The following is a 21,351-nucleotide window of genomic DNA, read 5'->3' on the forward strand; positions in this document are numbered from 1 at the left end:
AGTGGTTGGGGAGGATTCAAGGCCACTGACGCCCACGTGGACAGCCAGAAGCCGCTCATGCAAGGCGCAGTGGGTGTAGCAATAAGGAACGGTGGGGTTACAGAAGGGGCACTTCGGTTCCCCAAGGACTGCTTCGCAGGTGTTCCATGTTCAGGGAGTAGATTGGGGCCAATCTATATAAGCAAATGAAACACGCACATTGGCTCTAAGTTACTTCGGCTGCGTCAAAAAATCTGCGGTAACGATTCACCTTTTAAAAAGCGAACATTCCTTTGACGAAAGGATTGAGGGACATGCAAAAAGGAGCGCACCTCAGCGTACTATATAACGCGTCATGCAGGTGCTGTAGGGTTAGCTGAGCCAAATGCTTATTTCCTGCGGAACTTCCCCGTCTCTTGCAGCAATGCTCCGCTAAACGTTACTGCCACTGGGATCTCGCTTGACCCGCTGTTGCTTGCCATTGCCATCGACATTAAAGGCCTCCCTGCGATGGTGGTTGGTCGGCGAAGCGGAGTGCTGCAGTTCCAACTGGCGACACCTACTTTCACATTGTCAGTATCATGCACAGCCGTTGCTGCATAGATGGTTGACTCGGTTCAGTGTGACATCGCAAACCGATCTCCTGCACCAATTACGTGTGAACCTCTCTTTCTGCGGTTTCAAGATATCCAAATTCAGTCTCCACAATCACAACAGCGGAGATATTGTCACATTGACTCAAGTGAATCGCCCCTAAGGAGTAGCCCAATTCCATCATGTGTTCAGGCTGCGCAGACACAAGTGCAGTTAATTTCTTCGTCTTCTTGCAAGTCCAAGACAAGCGGATGGCAAGTGGTGTGCGCGTTACCTATACCGCGACGCGAACAACTCGGGGGTCCGCGTTAATGCTACACACGATCCCAGTCTAAACGTCTACTTTGATCAGTCCATTGTCAACGTCTCAGTAACCCAACACAGGTGTCTCTTCAAGGACGGCATCCCGCGTTAGGCTGACATGGCCATCAGGGCCATCCACTATTTGGCGGCTCTGGACACGCCCAACGCTATTAAAATCTGGTCAGAACAGTCCCCTGATTTCACGGGTATAAGGACGATGTGTATTCATCATCCTGCCGAGCACTGAACACTGACCACACCTAAGAGCAATGGCGTGCTCTTGCGAGCATAAGGCTGAGAGCTTTTGACCACGGATATGCAAATTCCATGCTAACGTATCCCCATTCAACTCTGGCCCATTATTATAGTACGTGCAGACAATCAAAATAAAAATGAAAATAGCGTGGGGCGCGGAGCCTTCATTTACGCCCATTTGCCAAGCAAAGACAGCAAAGATACCAGAGCGCACTAGATAGGTATAAGTACTGTCGCCGTTTTCCGAGCGAGTCAGAAGTTGCACGAGGTTCGAGAAGAATTGATGAAGTCATGATGAAGCGACTTTATGACGTATGCATGCAGATATTCCTGGCTTCAGCAAGATAACGTGGTGTTCTATGACAAATCGTTGCTAGAAACGAGGTGCTAATCAAGGGTTGAGCCATGAAGGCATACTGGTTTTTTTGCGTAACCTAATCATCCACAAGTTGTTTCGGGCTCCTAACTAGGGGACCGGGGGTTCTCCAATGTATGCGACCACAGCTTAGGGAATGCTTGCGGGGCAGGGAGACTTCCCATGAGCAAAAATATGCAATTTCCCTGGAAACGGTCGATAAAGGTGATTTAACGACATCTTGATGGCAGCGGAAACTCACCTTTGAGGCATCAGCCAGTGTCAAGCCTGCGCCGATGAGGATCACGATGCCCCAGTGGACCTTGGCGCACGCTTCTTCCCAGGTGAGCAAGCCCATGCCCTGCGTCATTCCGATGGGGTCCTTGGGAATCACGAGCAGCAGGAAGCTCGCCAGCACAGCCGGGGTGCTGGCCTTGATGTTCCTGCGATGACAGGAGGGAGAACATGCAAGAGAAAATACAGGGGTGCCACGTGTCCTTTACGGCACAATGCTATCGTCTTCTACCCATTAGGCACCTCAATGTCATCACGCTATGCTGAAAAACTCCTGAATTTTCTCAAGCAAGCATATGGTCTATTGCCAATAGGGAATTTTGTCTCAAGAGCGCAGTTTTCACTAAGAGAACGCAAGTTACTTCTGTTAGAAAAAAACCAACGCATACGCATTTAAATCGACTAGTCAGACGTCATTTATTGATTGTGGTGTTTAACATGCCGAAGCTGCACTTAAGCTATGAGGGGCCCCGTAGTGGAGGCGTCGGATCGGGTTTTGTTTTGACCACCTGAGGATCTTTAACGTGCCGCAGAACTTTCGACACAGGGGCGTTCGCGCTGTTCGCCTCCATCTGAAACTCACACGTAATGTTTCGTAGAGATTCTTCGGGAATGTTTCAAAACACCATTAAAAATTACAGCAGACACAAACCACTTTTTTCGGTATTCGACAATCGGCGCTATGCGAGGAGATAATGATTTCGCATTCTTTGGTTCTTTGAGTATCCGTGCTGCACGGCCTGAGCACCAGGAAGTGAGCCACATAAGTTGTGATTTGGCTCTCTTTATATTGTACTGCATTTCCGGTCCCTACAGAACTCAATTTGGTACATCTGTGAACAATAAAGAGTTTATAACATAGACCTTTGTAGTATGCTAAAAAGTGAGTGAGGCCTAACCGGGGACCATTTCTAGAAGATTCCTGGCTGCCCTCTTCAGTCTGAGCGTCGAGTCTGGCAGATTGATTGATTGATTGGCTGTGGTGTTTATTAACAGAAGCTGCGCGTGGGCTACGAGAAGCGCGGTAGTGCAGGGCTCCGGGTTTATTTTGGCTGCCTGGGAATCTCTAACATGCGCTGAAATCACGACGCAAGGGCGTTTTTGCTTTTCGTCTCCACCAGAATACCATTCCCGCAGCCGGGATCGAACCCACGTCCTTTGGCTCAGCAGCACAACGCCACAGCCACTGAGCCAGCACGGCGGGTGAGACCGGGAGATGACTATGCGTAATAAAATTGAAAAATAATGATTGAACATACCCAAAAATAAATATACATATAAAAACCTATACCTTGATGTATGGTTAAATTAAAAAACGAAAAGAAACGGATACGAATATTGGGAAGGAGGTAACAGTACTTGTGAACAGACAGCAGGAAACAATTTAAAGCGGAGTACTGTAATAAACTTTGCGCTTCCAACCAATTCACTCAAACAACGTGCCATTTTGTTTCGCCAAAATGACCGGGGCAATTACGGGCTACGATAATGATAAATACATTGCATAACACCTGCTCCAGTTGGTACGGATTGCGTAATGTTCCTTGGTACAAACATAAGGCGGTTTTTTTTTATGAAGAGGCGTAACAGCATCATCAGTACCAGTTTTGTGACAAACGCGAGAGGTTTTTACACCGAAGTGGTACATGTCGAGCGTTTACGGTGTTTTTTTTCGGCTCCATAAACAACAACAAAAAACGCAATGTGCCTTCTATTTGTCCGCGCTCCGACTACGCGCCTAGTTAATTTTCCCCTGACGATGAAATTTGGATTCTGCTCCAGCACGGCCGACTGCTGTCGCGGCCGTCGTCCACACTGGAGCGGAATCCCATTTTGCCGTCGCACTCTTTGTAACTCTCCGGATATAAGTTACCACAATCTCGGTCACCGCATCCCTATCTTGTGTTGAGTTCTCCTAATTCAACACTTCCGCTCGCTTACCACATCGTGGCGAACTCCTCGTCGGCATCTTCGACACTCTGGTTATCTGCAATACATTTTGATTTTTTGGGTTTCGAAAAAAGTTGGACTGCCTGTCAAGGGCGTCTGTTTGTGTGCGTCTATCGCTCTTATCACTAGATTCAAGTAGCCGGCCAAAACGTAAAGGAATATTTCGACGTATATGTATAGAAAGAGCGTTCCAAACAACCAGAACCCCTGGCGTGGCTCATACGTATTCACTATATGCAGCCAAAAAAAAAAAACAGACAGGCGTGCTTGAGGGAAGGCCTAACCGACACAAGCAGGTTCTTTTAATTTGAAACACAGCTGAATTGGTTGGTTGCTATAATATCATAGAAACACAACGCGTTAAAGAAAGGCAAGCGGGATGCGCGCTCCTGTATCAAACGGGGCGCGAGCATTGCAAGAGCGGAAAAAGTGGATAGAAAAATCTCATCCTACCACCATGGAAAGGATGACCGGTGAGGGGTGAGCCTGGGAGCTTGGTGGGTGAACTGCGGACCGCGTGTTGCGTTGCAAGGGCGGCAGAAGGCAATTGTCTTTCGACGACATTTGTGGCGGAGCAAGCAGATACGCGGCCATTTTTGTCGCGAATAATTTGTGACTTCCAATGAGGAGGATGTGAACTCCAAGATAAACTAACTACAACTCGGGGTTAAAACTCAGGAGGCACACCGACTCACTTGCCGTAAGGAAACAGGCTAGCCCAGCCAGGCACAAAGCGGGGATTCTGGGAGCTCCAAATGATGATCATAAAGACCGTCAGTAGCGAGACGGACCATTCCGGAAACCTGCATAAATTTAAACACATCAACGCACAATGTCAGCAGTATCCAGAAGGGCTGGTACCTGCAATTTTAATATGAAAGGAAACAGACAAACTTGTGCTGTCGTTAGGCGAGAAGGATCGGCACTAAGAATTTTGATGATGTTTGAATGTTAATGGGACATGTCCAGCTAGGGTAAAGAACGCCAAAGAAGTGTTTTGATAAATAGGTGACAACTAAAATCGGTTAGAGGGAACACGAATAAAATCAATTAAAGACTATGAGCGTGGCTGGTTTACAGGGCCAGGATGAAGTACAAGAGTGATTAAAACATAAATAAGGTGGCTGGTGCATTCCACCAGGCGAATAACTGTGGGTTGTATGAGATTAGCTCCAAGTGAACTTCTGACAGAAACTTAAAGGTGCGCTGAACAGAAAACATGGCATCTTCTTCTCAAAACTATGACGGATGTAATGGATTATGTTGCCTGTAGAGGTCTCTGAAGTGTGTGCGTCGTGTAATGTCGAGTGTCTTTCCTTTGAATGAGGATGTGTATCACGGATAGGCCCTCCCCACACCTGCTACACAGGGGTCTTGGAGATCCAGTGAGCAGGTGCGAGTGTGTCACATGTGTATGGCTTATTCGTAACCTAACTAAGGAAACTTCAATGTGTCTGTTGTGTGAGTCGCTAGCGTATGATCCCAAGTGTGGTTTTATTACGTGTACTTTGTTGTCTGTCTGTTCGCTGCAGTCTGCTTGCGAAGCTTTACGGAGTTTCTGTCTAATGTGTGGCTTGAGGTCTGTGTAAGGTAGTGTTGTTATGTTTACTGTGTTTCGGAGGGCAGCACTGGCGGCCATTTCATCCGCCAGTCCATTTCCGCCGATGCCACAGTGGCCCGACACCTAACACAGTCACCTCAAGGTTTGAAGAATAAGCTAGCATAATGAATTTGAAGACAAGATTAATGACATGGCTTTTCGATGACTTTCCGGATGACAATGTACGGACAACACTCAGCGAATCTGTATAGATGATGGATTTAGATGAACTGTATAGATGAATGGATGTATAGATGATGTTGACCCAAAAAACTTGTGTTCTTTTTTTACTGAAATTGAATCACCATTGAGTTTTATGTCGGGATCGGGTAGGATGCCGCACCTTTTTGAGAATACAACACAGGCGCTTTTCGCAGAATTACGTGTGAAACCGTTTTCGTCTGCCCAGATCGAAAGTTCGTTTACCCCAAGCTAGACCTGACGTTCACATATGGACATGCTGCATGATTTGAAAGATATTTGAACATCACCTACAGAAACCAGGCAAGAAACAGAGGGCGGCATTGCCTTTTGGAACGAGTTCACCTTAACGATGAACAATGTGCAGCTCAAAACGCCACCATGAGACACGCCATTCTCCTGCAAGTCGACATTTGATAGTGCCGCCCAACTCTGACACGGAATGTTCGTGTAGACATGTAAATAGAAAGAGCGTTCAGCATGTTACCAGAAATGATGATGATGGTTGGTGTTTCATGGCGCAAGGCCAACGAGGGCAAAGAGCGCCAGAAAAGAAGTTATATAATGAAGCGAGGTGATTACCACAAAAAGGTAGGTATAAAAACATGTAAATCGGACATAGTAAAATCAATTAAAAGTAATGGTGATGGCTGGTGTATAGGGCCAGATTTGATTATGCGTGATATGAGATAAGGTTTAAAAACTTAACATCTGACAAATAATCAAAACCACGTTTCATAGAAACACTGGCATCGTCCCCTAGAAACAGCGATGGATGTAGTGGGATATATTGTCTGTAGAGTTCTCTGAAGTGTTTGTGTCGTGTTGTGTGAAGTGCCTTGCATGTTATTAGTATGTGGACTACGGATAGGCCCTCCCCGCACCTGCTACACAGAGGTCTAGGAGATCCCGTGAGCAGGTGGGAATGTGTTGCATGCGTGTGGCCTATCCGTAATCGAGCCAGAGTAACTTCGTTGTGTCTGTTGTGAGTATCAGTGGTGTACGCTCCCAAGAGTGGCTTTATAATGTGTAGTTTGTTGTCAGTCTGTTGATTCCAGTGTGCTTGCCATGTTGTGCGAAGGTGTTGTCTGATGTGTGATTTGAGGTCAGTGTAGGGTACTGTTGTTATGTCAACGGTAGTGGTAAGGGCAGCAGCGGCCGCCATTCGGTCTGCGGTCTCATTACCTGGAATTCCAGAGTGCCCTGGCACCCAGCACACGGTCACCTCAAGGTTTAACGCATGCACAGACATAAGAGTACTAATGAGAGCACTGACCACATGGTTTTTAGACTTCTCTGAGGATAATGTACGCACAACACTTAAAGAATCAGTATAAATTACAGATTTCGGAATTCGACTTAGAACAATATGTTGAACTACAAGAAGTATGCCATAGGCCTCTGCCGTAAAGATACTTGTATTTCTATTCATAGTTCTACAGACATTAAAGGTGCCACCATGCGCAGCACAGGAAACAGTTGTGGCAGTTTTTGAAGCATCCGTGTAAAATTCAGCACACTTATATTTGTGCTGCAGGGACAAGAAATGTTGCACGATCGCGCTTCTAGGCACTCTGTTTTTCTCGACACTTGTAAAAGATACATCGCAAGATATCGGGCGAAGCTGCCACGGTACTAGAAGTTCAGTAGCGGAGGTTCTGATGGTGTCTGAGAACATGACATCAAGTTGCGACGCTTCTTCTCTTACTCTGAAAGCGAAGGGAGCAGAGACTGATGGACGATTAGTAAGAAGTTGAGATAAGGATGTGTCATAAAAAACTGATGTAAAAGGATGGTGAGGCATTGATGAGATTTTAAAAGCATAAAGCAAGTCTGTGTAGGTTCGCTGACGTTCTAGGCTCCATTTGTTGCCCTCTACATAAAGACTTTCGACTGGACTAGTCCGAAAGGCACCACATGACAAGCGGAGCCCTAGATGAAGCACAGGGTCCAGCATTCTGAGGGATGTTTTAGTGGCTGACCCATAAACAACGCTACCATAGTCCAGTCGTGAGCCTATCAAGCTGGTAAAAACACGTAAAAGAAGTTGTTTGTCAGCACCAAAAGAGATGTGCGACAGAACCTTCAGGATATTCATTGTTTTTAAGCATTTATGTTTTAGTTGTTTTATGTGGGGGTTGAATGTGAGCTTTTCGTCAAAGATTATACCTAAAAACTTGTGTTCCTTTTTGACAGGAATAGAGGCCCCGTGGAGTCGAATGTCTGGATCCGGCCGAATGCCACGCCTCTTAGAAAACAGAACACAAGTGCACTTTCCTGGATTAAATTTAAAACCATTGCTATCTGCCCAGCCGGCTAGCTTGTTCACACCAAGCTGCACTTGGCGCTCGCAGACAGACAAGTTACAAGACTTAAAAGATAATTGTACGTCGTCTACATAAATTGAACATGAAATCGACGGTGGCAATGCCTTCCGAAGAGAATTCATTTTCACAATAAACAAAGTGCAACTTAAAACTCCACCTTGCGGTACACCGTTTTCCTGCACATGAACCCTAGAAAGTGCAGTTCCAACTCGCACACGAAACGTTCTTTCAGACAGGTAACTAACAAGCGTATTCACCATGTTACCCGACATTCCAAAGGACTTCAAATCGCTGAGGATGCCGTACCGCCAAGCAGTATCGTACGCCTTTTCAAGATCAAAGAAGACCGTCATGCAGTACTGCTTGTGGAGGAAAGCATCTTTGATATAAGACTCTAACGCAACGAGTTGATCGTTGGTAGATCGCCCCGCCCTGAAGCCCGCCTGGCAGCTCTCGAGAAGACCATTGTACTCTAAGAAGTACACAAGTCTCCTGTTTATCATCTTCTCGAACAGCTTACACAGGCAGCTTGTCAGGGCAATGGGGCGATAACTGGCAGGAGAGGAAGGGTCCTTCCCTTCCTTTAGGACAGCCACTACTATGGCCTCCCTCCAAGAGCGAGGAATGTGCCCCGAAAGCCATATTTTATTGTATAGGTGTAAGAGTGTTTCAAGAGTGTCTGGGTGTAGGTGTTGTATCATGGTGTATGTGATTTTGTCTGCACCTGGAGCTGACGTCTTACATGTGCTCAGAGCAACCTTCAGCTCATGAGTTGAAAAACAAGAATTGTAAGAAGTGTGCGACTTGTTGTTATCACGCAGGGACTTCTTTTCCACAGATGTTTTGTGTTTCATGAAAGTGTTTGTGTAGTGTGCTGAACTGGACACGTGTTCGAAGTGTTGTGCAAGTGTGTTAGCCTGGTCTTCCAGTGTGTCCCGTGTTGTACTAACCAGGGGCAGGCTGTGTGTCTGTTGTCCTTTTAGTTTTCGTATTCGTGTCCAGACTTTGTGTGTATCAGTGTATGAATTGATGGAAGTGAGGAAGGTGCGCCAACTCTCCCTTTTCGCCTCACGACGCACTCGCTTCCCAAAAGCCTTTGCCCGTTTAAAAGAAATGAGGTTGTCTGACGTGGGGTACCGGCGAAGAACACCCCACGCCTTGTTCTGGGCCTCTCGCGCCCGCCTGCAGTCCTCGTTCCACCAGGGCCTCCTTGGGCAGAGGGACCCACTGGAGGCCTGGGGAATGGACTTTTCGGCGGCGTCGAGGATGTGCGCCGTGACGAGTTGGGCGGCTTCCTCCACGTGTAGGTGTTTTATGGATGTGTGGTGTAGTTGAGATGTTTGTGTGAATGTGCTCCAGTTTGCTTGTGATTCATTAAACCTTTTATGGGAAGATGGACTGCTCGGGCCTATACCTATATACGTTAATGAAGTGGGGAAATGGTCACTACCATATGGGTCTGTGCCCACACCCCAATCAAGACATGGAAAGAGAACTGCGGAACCAATAGCCAAGTCAAGATGCGAGTATGTATTGTGTCCTAAGTTATGGTATGTAGGCTGTTTTTTGTTGAAAAGGCATGCTCCGGAGGATGTAAGGAACGTCTCTATCAGGCGACCTCGGGCATCCGTTCTGGTGGAGCCCCAAAGAGAGTTGTGCGCATTAAGGTCGCCTGTTAGTATGTATGGTTCGGGCAGCTGGTCAACCAGTGCCTCGAAATCAGAGCTCAGAAGTGCAAAATCAGGAGAGATGTAAATGGAGCATACTGTTATCAACCTATTAAATATTATGGTACGGATCGCTACAGCCTCGAGGACAGTGTTTAAAGTGACAGGGTGGCATGCTAATGATTTCCGGGCGATTATGGCCACACCTCCTGAAGAGTGGGTGCAGCCAACCCTGTCCTTTCTGAATACCATGTACCTATTTAAGAAATTTGTTTGTTTAGAGTTGAGGTGGGTTTCCTGGAGACACATAATACTTGGCTGACTGGCATGCAGAATCTCATACACATCATCAAGATTTTTAAGGAGGCCTCTGCAGTTCCATTGGATGATATTTTCTGTTCCCATTATTTAAATTTAAGAATGACTGGAATGTGTGTGTTCGTGTGTGTTCATGTGTCGTCTTTCGGGGCTGTTACTCTTGGATTGGGCTTTTTGGGCCTTTCTGCAGGCTTGGAAGTCGGTGGCCGCTCCTTGCGCTGCGTTGCAGGCAGGAACGGCCCCACATCCATCTCGTCATCGGATGTCCGAGGGGTGCCCGACGGACCGGGCCCCCCGGACTTGGCCCCCCTTCGGGAGCCCTTTGTTTGAGCCGCCACCGTCGGGGGCGCCAGAGGTGGCACAGGCGGTGCGGTGGCGGTGGGAGCCGGTGCGGGGCCCGTGGTGTCCATCACCTCGGTACCCTCCAACGCACTGGAGGACGGGGAGACAGAGGCGGGAGCGGCACCGGTCCCGACAGGAGTGGTTTGCACCACAACCGCTGCTGCCTCAGCAAGCGGCGTGGTGCCGGGTTGGGTTCCGTGAGGCAACCCAGCGGGGGGCGGGGGCGGGACCAGGTCAGACTCGCTGAACTGGGTCCCTGTGGACACCAGACGCCGCTCCGCCCCCCGGCGAGCCGCGTCAGGGTACCTCCCCAGAGGGAAAGAGGCGAACCTCTTTCTCGCCTCCGGGAAGGTGATGTTCTCGGTTACCTTGATGTTGATAACCTTTTTTTCCAGTTGGAACTTTTCGCACTTGCGGGAGTACGCTGCATGCGGTCCCCCGCAGTTTACACAAGTGAGGGTATCGGATTGGCAGTTGTCACTAGGATGATCGTGCGCCGCGCATTTCGCACACGTCGTTCGGCCACGGCAAGAGTTCGTACCGTGCCCGAACCGCTGGCACTTAAAACAGCGCCGCGGGTTCGGGATGTACGGACGTATTGAGCACCGGATAAAACCTGCATATATATGTTGTGGGAGAACTGCGCGGTCAAAGGTCAAGATGATGTGCTTGGTGGGAATCTCCTTGTCGTCTCTACGGATAGTGATGCGTCTCACGGCAGTGACGCCCTGATCCTTCAAGCCGGCAAGGAGATCCGCATCGGTTTCGTTGAGGAGGTCTGTCTCGGATATCACACCCTGCGAGCTGTTGAGGCTCCGATGGGGTGTGACCCGGATGTCAAGATCAGCCAGTCTAGTCTGAGCTAGAAGCTTTGCAGACTGCTGCTTGTCATTTATTTCAATGAGGAGTTCACCAGACCTTTGTTTTTTGCATTTATACGATTTTCCTACTATGGCTTCAAGATACTTGGCGATCAAGAAGACTGACTGAGATGCAAGAGGGTGGGTTGAATTGAGGGATTCTATCACAAGAAATCGAGAAAAATGGTTCGGTTCAGGAAAGGTTAACGACGGCAACGGAGGAAAGGAAACTTCGGTGCGGCCCCTTTTCGGGGGCCGATCACGTTTGGGGGGGGGGTTTGGAAAATGCCATATGATACATTAGAAAGCAGGGAGACGGGGGTACTTTCTCCTTTGACCTTACCCTGGTAGTCAAAGAGGTCCCGGAGCTCCCTGCCTGGTGAACAGACAGGGAGCCCATCGGCCGGAGCTTGACCAAGGCTCCGACGGCCACCGTTTACGGCTTCTACCCTTCACCTTTAAACACCTCGCCACGGTTGGACACGGCTTATGTTGGGAGCTCGGGGTCCGCGGTGTCGCTGCTCACCGTCACCATGAATATTCAAGGTGCCCCGTGCGGGGATGTTACCAGAAATATCAAAGGAATTTCAGTCTGTAAGAATGCCCTAGCGCCATGCCGTATCATATGCCTATTCAATATCAAAAAATACCGTCATGGAGTATTGCTTATGTATGTATGCATCCTTAATGTAGGCCTCTAAAGAAACTAGCTGATCATTCGTGGATCGCCCCGCCCGTAAGCCTGCCTGGCAGCTCTCGAGCACACCGCTGTACTCTAGACAGTAAACGAGTCTCCTATTGATCATCTTCTCGAACAGCTTGCACAGGCAGCTGGTTAGGGCAATGGGACGATAGCTAGCAGGGGGAGACGGATCCATTCCCTCCTTCAGAAAAGCCACTACGATGGCCTCCCTTCAAGATCCTGGAAGGTGGCCCGAAAGCCATATTTTTTGTAGAGGTGCAAAATTGTTTCGAGTGTGTCTGCGTGTAAGTGTTGTATGATGGTGTACGTAATGTTGTCTCCACCTGGAGGTGAAGGCTTACAAGTACTGAGAGCCAGCTTCAGCTAATGAAGTGTAAAAGGGGAGTTATAGGGGGTGTTTGAATTATTATTATCCCTCAAGGACGTATTTTCACTAGATGGTTTGTATTTGATAAAAGTGTGTGTAGTGTGCAGAGCTGGACACGTGCTGCAAGTGTTGTGCAAGAGTGTTGGCCTGATCTTTGAGTGTGTCCTCTGTTGTGCTCACCAGGGACAGTATGTGTGTCTGGTGTCCCTTGAGCTTACGGATACGCGTCCATACTTTGCGTGTGTCTGTGTATGAGCTTATGGATGTGCGGAAGGCATGCCAACTCTCCCTTTTGGATCACGGCGCACGCGCTTCCCGAGTGCTTTTGCCCGTTTCAAGGATGCAAGGGGTACCGGCGAAGGATACCGGCAAGGGGTACCGGCGAACACGTGGGGCACCAGCGAAGGACTCCCCACGCCTTGTTCTGGGCCTCTCGCGCTCGCCTGCAGTCCTCATTCCACCAGTGCCTGATTGCGTTGCACAGGGCACCGGAGGCCTGTGGAATGGACTTGTCGGCGGCGTCGAGGATGTGCGCCATGAGCCGTTGGGTCGCCTGTTCCACGTGAAGGTGTTTTATGGATGCGTAGTGTAGTTTACATGTTTCTGTGAATGTACTCCACTTCGGTCTTCCCTCACTGAACCTTTTATGAGAAGGGGAAGTGTTTGTGCCTTTGCCTATGTATGTCAATACGGTGGAAAAGTGGTCACTACTATATAAGTTTGTGTCCACATGCCACTCAGGAAATGGGAAAAGAACTGTAGAGCCAAGAGCCAAGTCAAGATGTGAATATCTGCTTTGCCTTATGTTATAATATGTACTTTGATTTACGTTAAAAAGGCATGCTCCCGATGATGTTCGAAATTTTTTCAATTAGGCGACCTCGGGAATCTGTGCGGAAAGAGCCCCAGAGTGAATTATGGGCATTGAGGTCGCCTAAGACTATGTGCGGTTCAGGTAGTTGATCTATCAGGCCTCAAAATCAGTGTTCCATCGTTGGTAATCAGCAGGGATGTAGAGAGAGCATACCATTAGTAACCTATTATAAATTATTGTTCGAATCGCGACAGCTTCCAGCATGGTGTTTAGGTGGATGGTGTGACACGCTAAGTATTTTCGGGTCAATATGGCCACACCACCTGAAGAATAAGTGCAACTGTGCCTGTCTTTTCGAAATACCATGTAGCTAATCAAGAAGTTAGTATGTTTACTATTTAGCTGTGTTTCCTGAAGACACATGAGACTTGACTGATGTGAATGAAGTATCTCGTATACATCTAGATTGTTAATGAGGCGTCTACAGTTCCTTTGGACGACGTTTTCTATTCACATTATTTAATTTAAGAATGACTGGAGTGTGTATGCGTTCATGCGTTGTCTTTCGTGGCTTGGACTCTCGGAAGGGCTTTTTGGGTCTTTCTGTTGGCTTGGACATAGGAGGCCACTGCTTGAACTGCGCTACAGGCAGGAACGGCCCGACATCCATCCCCTCGTCAGATGTCAGAAGGATGGCCGACGGACCGGGCCCTCCGGACTTGGCCCCCCTTCGTGGGCCCTTCATTTGAACCCGCCACCACCGAGGGCGTCGGGGGCACCAGAGGTGGCACGGGCGGTGCGGTGGCGGTGGGAGCCGATGCGCGGCCCCCGGTGTCCATCCCCTCGGCAGCCTCCGACGTACTGGAGAACGGGGAGGCAGAGGCGGGAGCGGCACCGGTCCCGAAGGGGGCGGTTGGCACCACAACCGTTGCTGCCTCACCAACCGGTACGGTGACGGGTTGGGCTGCCTGAGGCAACCCAGCGGGGGGGGGGGGCGGCGGAGGGACCAGGTCGGACTCGCTGAACTGGGTCCCTGTGGAAACCAGACGCCGCTCCGCCCCACGGCGAGCGGCGTCGGCGTACCTCGACCGGGAGAAAGAGTTGAACCACTTCCGCGCCTATGGGAAGGTGATGTTCTCAGTGACCTTGATGTTGTTACCCGCCGCGGTAGCTCAGTGGTAAGGCGTTGCGCTGCTGAGCACGAGGTCGCGGGTTCGATTCCCGGCCGCGGCGGCCGCTTTTCTGATGGAGGCGAAAAGCGAAAACGCCCATGTGTACGAGTTTTCGGCGCAGGTTAAAGATCCCCAGGTGGTCAAAATTAATCCGGAGCCCTCCACTAAGGCGCGCCTCATCCCCCGCGTTGCGTCGGTGCTTTAAACCCTACAATCAATCGACCTTGATGTTGATCTTTTTTCTAGTTAAACTGTTTCGCATTTCCGGGAGTACGCCGCATGCAGCCCCCGGCAGTTAACACAAGAGAGGGTGTTGTATGGACAGTTGTCGGTAAGATGATCCTGTGCCGCACATTTTGCACAGGTTGTTCAGCCACGGCAAGAGTTTGTACCGTGCCCGAACCGCTGGCACTAAAACAGCGCCGTGGGTTCGGGATGTAGGAATGGATGGAGCATCGGATAAAGCCGGCATTTATATGTTGCGGAAGTGTTGAGCGGTTAAAGGTCAAGATTATGTGCTTGGTGGGAATCTCCTTGTTGTCTCTGCGGATGGTGACGTGCCTCACGGTTGTGACGCCCTGATCCTTCATGCCCGCAAGGAGATCCGCATCCGTTTCGCTCAACATATCTGGCTCAGAGATCCCACCCTGGGAGCTGTTGAGACTCCGGTTGGGTGTAACCCTGATGTCCAGATCCGCCAGTCGAGTTTGAGCTAGAATCTTTGTGGCCTGCTGCTTGTCGTTTACCTCGACAAGGACCTTACCAGCGCTTTGTTTTTTAGCCTTGTAAGATGTTCCAATTATGCCTTCAAGATATTTAGGAATCAAGAACACTGACTGCAATGCAAGAGGTTGGGCTGGATTGAGGAATTGCATGACAACAAAGAGAGAAAAATTATTCAGTTCAGGAAATGTTAAAGATGGCAATGAGGGAAAAGATACTTCGGTGCAGCCCCTTTTAAGGGACCGATCACGTTTGGGGGGCGGGGTTGAAAATACCATACGGCATTGTATGTAAGCAGCCGACAGGGGTACTTTCTTCGTTCGGGTTACCCTGATACCGAGAGAGGTCCCGGAGCTCCCAGCCTGGTAAACAGACAGCGAGCCCATCCGCCGGAGCTTGACCTAGGCTCCGACGGCCACCGTTTGAGGTTTCTACCCTTCACCTTAAAACTCATTACCCCGGTCGGTTAGAGCGCGAGTATGGGGGCTCGGGGTCCGCGGCGTCGCCAATGCCGTCAACAAGATTACTCAAGGTGCCCTGTGCGGGGGGCACTAATAATATTGAATTAGTGTTTCCCAAATTCACCACCGCACCTGCTCAAGTACTCGTAAAGTGTAGGTTTGGGTCAGTTGGTACTCTACGGTATAATGTTCTTTTCTCGCGATACCTTCTTGCTCGGGTAGCCTTTTAGGTTTCTGGGGTGACCGATAATTCATTTTTAGATGCGACGAATTTCTTGCTCTGAGGCATGTGACGTCAGCGTCGGCGGCGTCCGCACGCCACCTGCGCATGCGCGACTCTCCTCCGCTCTTCTCTCCGACAGCTGTGCGCAACACTCTCACTCCGTCTCATTATCATAAACAACAGCTGCGTGCGCTCGCTTCGCTCCGCTCCCGTCGCGCAAGTGCGCGCATACGCGCCTCTCCTCGGCTGTCTCCTCTCCTTCAGGCGCTGTGAATATAAAGCCGGTAGCGCGCTGCGGCGGTTCAGTCAGCGCTCGCTCTCTTTCGACTCCGCGTGACATCGATTGATGACTTCGTGCTTGGCTTGATTCTTCCGATGAAGACGTGATGGAAGCGACGGTCCCTTCAGCAAGTGGATTGACGCAATAATACCAGCGTCACCCCAAACACTCAAGGCAACGTTACGACCATAGAGAATCAACCAATGGAAACGCCAATTGAACCCCCCGATGCGTCGCATCACATCAGGGTTCCCCTCGCGAGAAGATGGGCGTAATGTTTTATAACGTGCCCTAGTGGTTGGTATTGCGCCCTTCCTTGACTGGACCACAAGCTACCGAGACCCTAAATAGATTTTCAGATGTGATCCCGTGCCCGATCGCGAGGGTACGCTTACACAACAATATGTACCATAGAGTACACCTCTACCCACTCCAGGGGCCTTAGAAACACGCAGAGAGATCCTTGTTCTACATTTGTTCACTGCTATCCCATCACCGCCGCCATTCAACAGCTCCTGTGACACAGCAGCCGCTCTGGCACTACGACACCGTTACTGGTCGGTCTTATCAAAAGGGATCGTCTCCGACTTAGGGGACGACGGTACTCGTTAGGGCGATACCAGCAGAGTGTCGTAGCCGTAATGCCACCTCTGCAAGCGACTATTCGGTGCGCCGAATCCTTCCATGGACGAATGCCCATCTTTGCCACCGTCGCAGGAGCTAAGCTGGAATATACAGCGCATCGCCAACAAGAAGTCCATAACGCTTAAACGACGAAGCGTTTTCCGCAGGCGGAAATAGACTGCGTGTCCGACGAACGAAAGGACCTGCCCACACGGCGGGCCACGCGAGCGCTTTAATCGACATGGGCCGCAACATCGACACCTTGTCACCGCTGGCCATAGTTAAATTCACTGCAAAAACAGAGCTATACATGTCTGAAAAAGGAATTGTAACAAATTGTGCTTACGATCGTAATAAGCGGTGCTATTGAAAGCAACCACTCTATAATAAATGCTGCTATCTAAGTGTAACGTTCGCTGCGCGAAACGGTCACAGAGAGACCTACTGTCGCAAGAGCGCCGAATGCAAGTACAGGTGCGCCACAGTACGTTCATAGAAATGTTTAAATACCTGCTGATGACAGGCGTGTTAGGCTTCGGGCCCCCTATGTCGCCCGCAACTATCAGTTGCTCACTCTAAATCTATCGCGCGGACGTGACAAAGCTGGAGGTGAGAACAGATGTTACGCGCGCAACTTGTAGTAGGCCGAGCATTCATGTCAGCTGCCGAAAGAGGCGTGGCGGAGCCAACGACTGCGTGCACCTTTGAGAAAGGAGGGTCCTCTAGGCGGTCTTCCTCCGATGTTGTGAACTCGTAGCGTTCACTGTGTTTCCAAGCGCGCTAAAAAAGCGAAAACCCCAGGCCGCATACCTGGTACTTTTTAGTGGCAGTTGAACGCGAAGCTTTATTCATGCGAAATAAAATGGCGAAGAACTTAAGTCAAATCCGCTGCATTGAAAAGTACAGACTGCGTGCGAGTCAAAGTTCAGCAAGTCAACGTGCAAATGTCCTGGGAGTCCAAACTCTGACGACAACCACGGAATCTCTGACGTGAAAGCTTCGCGTTCAACCACCGTTGTCGTTATACGTACAGGTGCAGGATGTTTTTTTCTGCCGGGACGAGAAAACCAAGCGCATACATGGAACAAAACAGCGTGTGTTGTGCACAAGGGGATACAGATGACAAAAATGACCTAATCGTCTTAACGCAGCTTAACGCGTGAGCGTTTCCAAACTATTGCTCGAAGCGAGTTGATTTCAGTCACCGGAATCACAAATCAGCTCTCATTGACCATAGGAAGTGCTCGAAAGCGTCTATAAGAATCCAGCCAGCTCAGGAATTATAAATCGGGCCAAATCTTTATTGAAACCGATTCATTTTAGCGCAGTCAACACATGCAGCTTCACATATTTAAATACGATATTACTAACTCTTTCAAATGAGACAAATCGGAGTTGTACGCCTTACTCTCATACAACTTTGCTCCTAAGCTGGTTTAATGAAAAGCAGTTATTTATTTTCATCAAGCGTTCGCTGCTGATGTAGATGGTTGATTATAATATCGAGGGAGTTTGTTTTGCTGGTTTATGGCAATGGCGCTGGACACGCATCACGTACTCGGGCGCGTGTACGGCGTGGACCATTTAGAACTACCGCGAACAATAAGAATAATAACTTGTCTCTCCGAGTAATTATGATCAATATCCCTGACACACATCGCCATGACGTTTGGTAACAGTGTTGCCGATGTATTTCTCGACCTACAAAATATACCTTAAACAAGCCTTTATAATAAGGGTACCAACTGGTTCAAATGAGGCTTGCCGGTCCTAACGGGGCCGAAATAGCTGTGCTCATATATTTAGCAGTCGGGCTGATTAGGCTGTAAACAAAGCTTTTAGTGCAACCTACCTCATGGGTCCAAGTTCCGTGTATCGTCGCTGAATATCTGCCTTCACCCGCTCGCGAGTCGCCTGGTCAATCTGTTTAGGCCTAATAATGAAAAAAACAAAGGCTCCGCTTAGTTCTGAACCGCACATTTTAAATTTTAGCCCAGCAACACAATTTACTGAAGTTTCCAACTCCTGGGCGGCGTCCAAAAAATGTACCATTTTTGTTTTCAACGCATCCATTGAAACTCCCTTCCACATTCTTCAGGGTTGATTTATTATAAAATCTGCTAAAGGTACATTCTCGTCAATCAGACATGAGAACAAGTGAACCGACAGCATTTGCAACAACGCTTCTAATGATTCCTCTACTTTTCGTTTACATCACGCGGTGCTAATTCTCGGCTCCTCAGTATTACATTCTTTAAAAAAAAGGTTGTGGCATTCACTAAAAGAACACTAACAAGTCCACGTATACACTAGGTACTTAGTAACTGGAGGTACTAAATATACCACTAGTGGGTTACTAACTGAACCAGGCAGTAAACACCACTAGCTTCACCATAGAAATGCTGACTTTGCACTTGGAAGGTCCCCGAGCCCACGCAGGGGAAACTAAAAGCAGCAACTTCGGGAGGTAAAGTTGCACAACGGCGGAAAAACCAAAACACTCCAACGACGCAAGGACGCACCGAACGCCGTGTTATAGGACATACCCTCGCCCGACGACCCGATATAACCCGGACGTGACTCCCGAACACGACAACTACACGGCGCGACGCGTACCCGACATGACCAAGCCTGAAGATAAGAAGAAGACGATAACGACGGCGCATAATGCTCCACCGCAAATTTGTGCAAGCCGAGATGCGACGCCCCGACGCACCCGGAACTCGAGGAAGGCGGCGTCCGACGTAGAGGTGTCCATCGACGGCTTTGATGTAGTCGCCCTCATAGACACGGGAGCCGACTACTCAGTAAAGAGCGGACCATTTGCGTCTAAGCTGAAGAAAGTTATGACCATATGGGGCGGTCCTCAAATACGCACAGCAGGAGGCCACCTCACCACGCCAAGTGGAACGTGCACATCCCGCGCCACCATAGACGGCACGACGTACCCTGCCGCGTTCGTTATCTTGCCTTACTGCTCCCGCGACGTAATTTTCGGAATGGACTTTTTGACGGACAACGGCGAAATAATTGATCTGCAGACCAAGTCGGTAACTTTTTCCTCCGATCACTCCATGACGCCAGAACCGAACCCCGAACACCGTGCAGCTGTAGGGATCGCCGATGATCATGTCACCCTGCCACCCCGCGCAAGCTTGGTGATCACCGTCTACTGTGAAGGTACTGCTCCTGACGTCGACGCTATCGTGGAGAGTGACCAAAGGTTGCTTCTCGACCGCGGGGTGTCTGTCGCAAGAGGCATTGCGCGGTTTAAGCAACGAAAATCCCACGTTTTGGTCACCAATTTCACCGAGGAGTACCAGCATTTAAACAAGGGCGCTGCAATTGTGTTCCTCGAAGAAACGCAACAAGCAAGTGACGCGATCGCAGTCGCCGACTTTGAACGCGCACCCGAAGATACCTTCAAGCTTCCGCATTCCTTCGACGCGAATCCGGCGCTGCCGCAAGATGAAAGGAACAAGTTATTGGCTTTGCTCCGTCGCTACAGTGAGTGTTTTTCGACGAACTCAAAGTTACGTCAGACACCTCTGGCGAATAACCGAAGATGGAGCCAGACCTACCCGACAGTCACCATACCGCGTCTCTTCACACGAGTGCGAATCCATCCGGACTGCAGTCGACGACATGCTCAGCGACGGTATTATACATCAATCGAAAAGTCCGTGGGCTGCACCGGTCGTACTCGTGAAGAAAAAAGACGGCACTTTAATGTTCTGCGTTGATTACCGGCGACTGAACAAAATCCCTAAAAAGGACCTCTACCCCCTGCCACGTATCGACGACGCCCTCGACCACCTCTGCCATGCCAAGTACTTCTCATCGATGAATTTGAAGACCGGCTACTGGCAAATTGAAGTGGACGAGAGAGACCGAGAGAAGACTGCATTTATAACAACAGACGGTCTATACGAGTTCAAGGCGATGCCGTTCGGGCTGTGCACGGCGCCAGCAATGTTTCAAAGAGTCATGGACACTGTGCTAGCTGGAGTGGCACGCCTGCCTCGTATACCTCGACGACGTTGTGGTATTCGCCCGGACTTTCGATGAACACCTTGCAAGGTTGGAGTCTGTACTCGAGGCTATTCGCTCGTCGGGGTTAACGCTGAAGCCTGAAAAGTGCCGCATCGCGTACGAGGAACTCACGTTTTTGATGATGATGGTTGGATGTTTATGGCGCAAGGCCAACTAGGGCAAAGAGCGCCAAAACAATAGTCATATATGAGGGGTGAAACCTTAAACACTACGAACAGTCAGCAAAAACAAAAGTAAAATCACAAAACGACAATGAGCATGGCTGGTGTATAGGGCCAGGGAGTGATCACGCGTGGTATGAAATGAGGTCTAAAAATTGAACTTCTTCTAAATATTTAAAAACGCACTTGATAGAAAACATGGGATCATCAGAGAGGAAAAACGCTGGGTGTGGTGGGACGTGTAGTCTGTATAGCTGTGGGAAGTGTTTGCGTCGTGTTGTGTGAAGTGCCTTGCATGTGATTAGTATGTGCACCACGGATAGGGCATCTCCGCACCTGCTGCACTGGGGTCTAGAAGATCCCGTCAGCAGATACGAGTGCGTCGCATGGGTGTGCCCTATCCGCAGCCTACCCAAGGCGACTTCCGTGTGTCTGTTGTGAGTCAGCTGTGTACCGTCCCAAGTGTGGCTTTATTACGTGTAGTTTGTTGTCTGTCTGTTTGTCCCAGTGTGTTTGCCATGTTCTCCGCAGGTGTTGTCTTATGTGTGGCTTGAGGTCTGTGTAGGGTACGGTTGTTATGTCTACAGTGTTCCTGAGTGCAGCAGCAGCAGCCCTCTCGTCTGCCAACTCATTCCCAGCGATCCCAGCGTGTCCTGGAACCCAGCAGAGGAGCAGCTGATGCTTCTTTGCATACACAGACATGATAGTGTTAAATACAAGATTAA

The 21,351-nt window shown here is 49.4% G+C and overlaps 1 protein-coding gene across 2 annotated transcripts in view; it reads right to left on the bottom strand.

The window, feature by feature from the left end:
• LOC144144762 (solute carrier family 13 member 2-like) overlaps window positions 1-21,351 on the bottom strand; it is a 64,043-nt gene that overhangs the window by 22,145 nt on the left and 20,547 nt on the right. Inside the window, exons 4-6 of one of the 2 annotated variants that reach the window (XM_077676273.1) lie at window positions 18,265-18,345; window positions 4,426-4,533; window positions 1,749-1,929 (exon numbers count right to left, since the gene is read on the bottom strand). In XM_077676273.1, coding sequence (XP_077532399.1) covers window positions 1,749-1,929; window positions 4,426-4,533; window positions 18,265-18,345 — 370 coding nt within the window. The remainder of the gene's footprint in view (window positions 1-1,748; window positions 1,930-4,425; window positions 4,534-18,264; window positions 18,346-21,351) is intronic. The other variant, XM_077676274.1, reaches the window with a different exon arrangement.

This window comes from Haemaphysalis longicornis, unplaced genomic scaffold, assembly GCF_048455015.1.
Source record: "Haemaphysalis longicornis isolate Haplotype H1 unplaced genomic scaffold, Haemaphysalis longicornis Haplotype H1 scaffold_7, whole genome shotgun sequence".
Lineage (NCBI taxonomy): Eukaryota > Metazoa > Arthropoda > Arachnida > Ixodida > Ixodidae > Haemaphysalis > Haemaphysalis longicornis.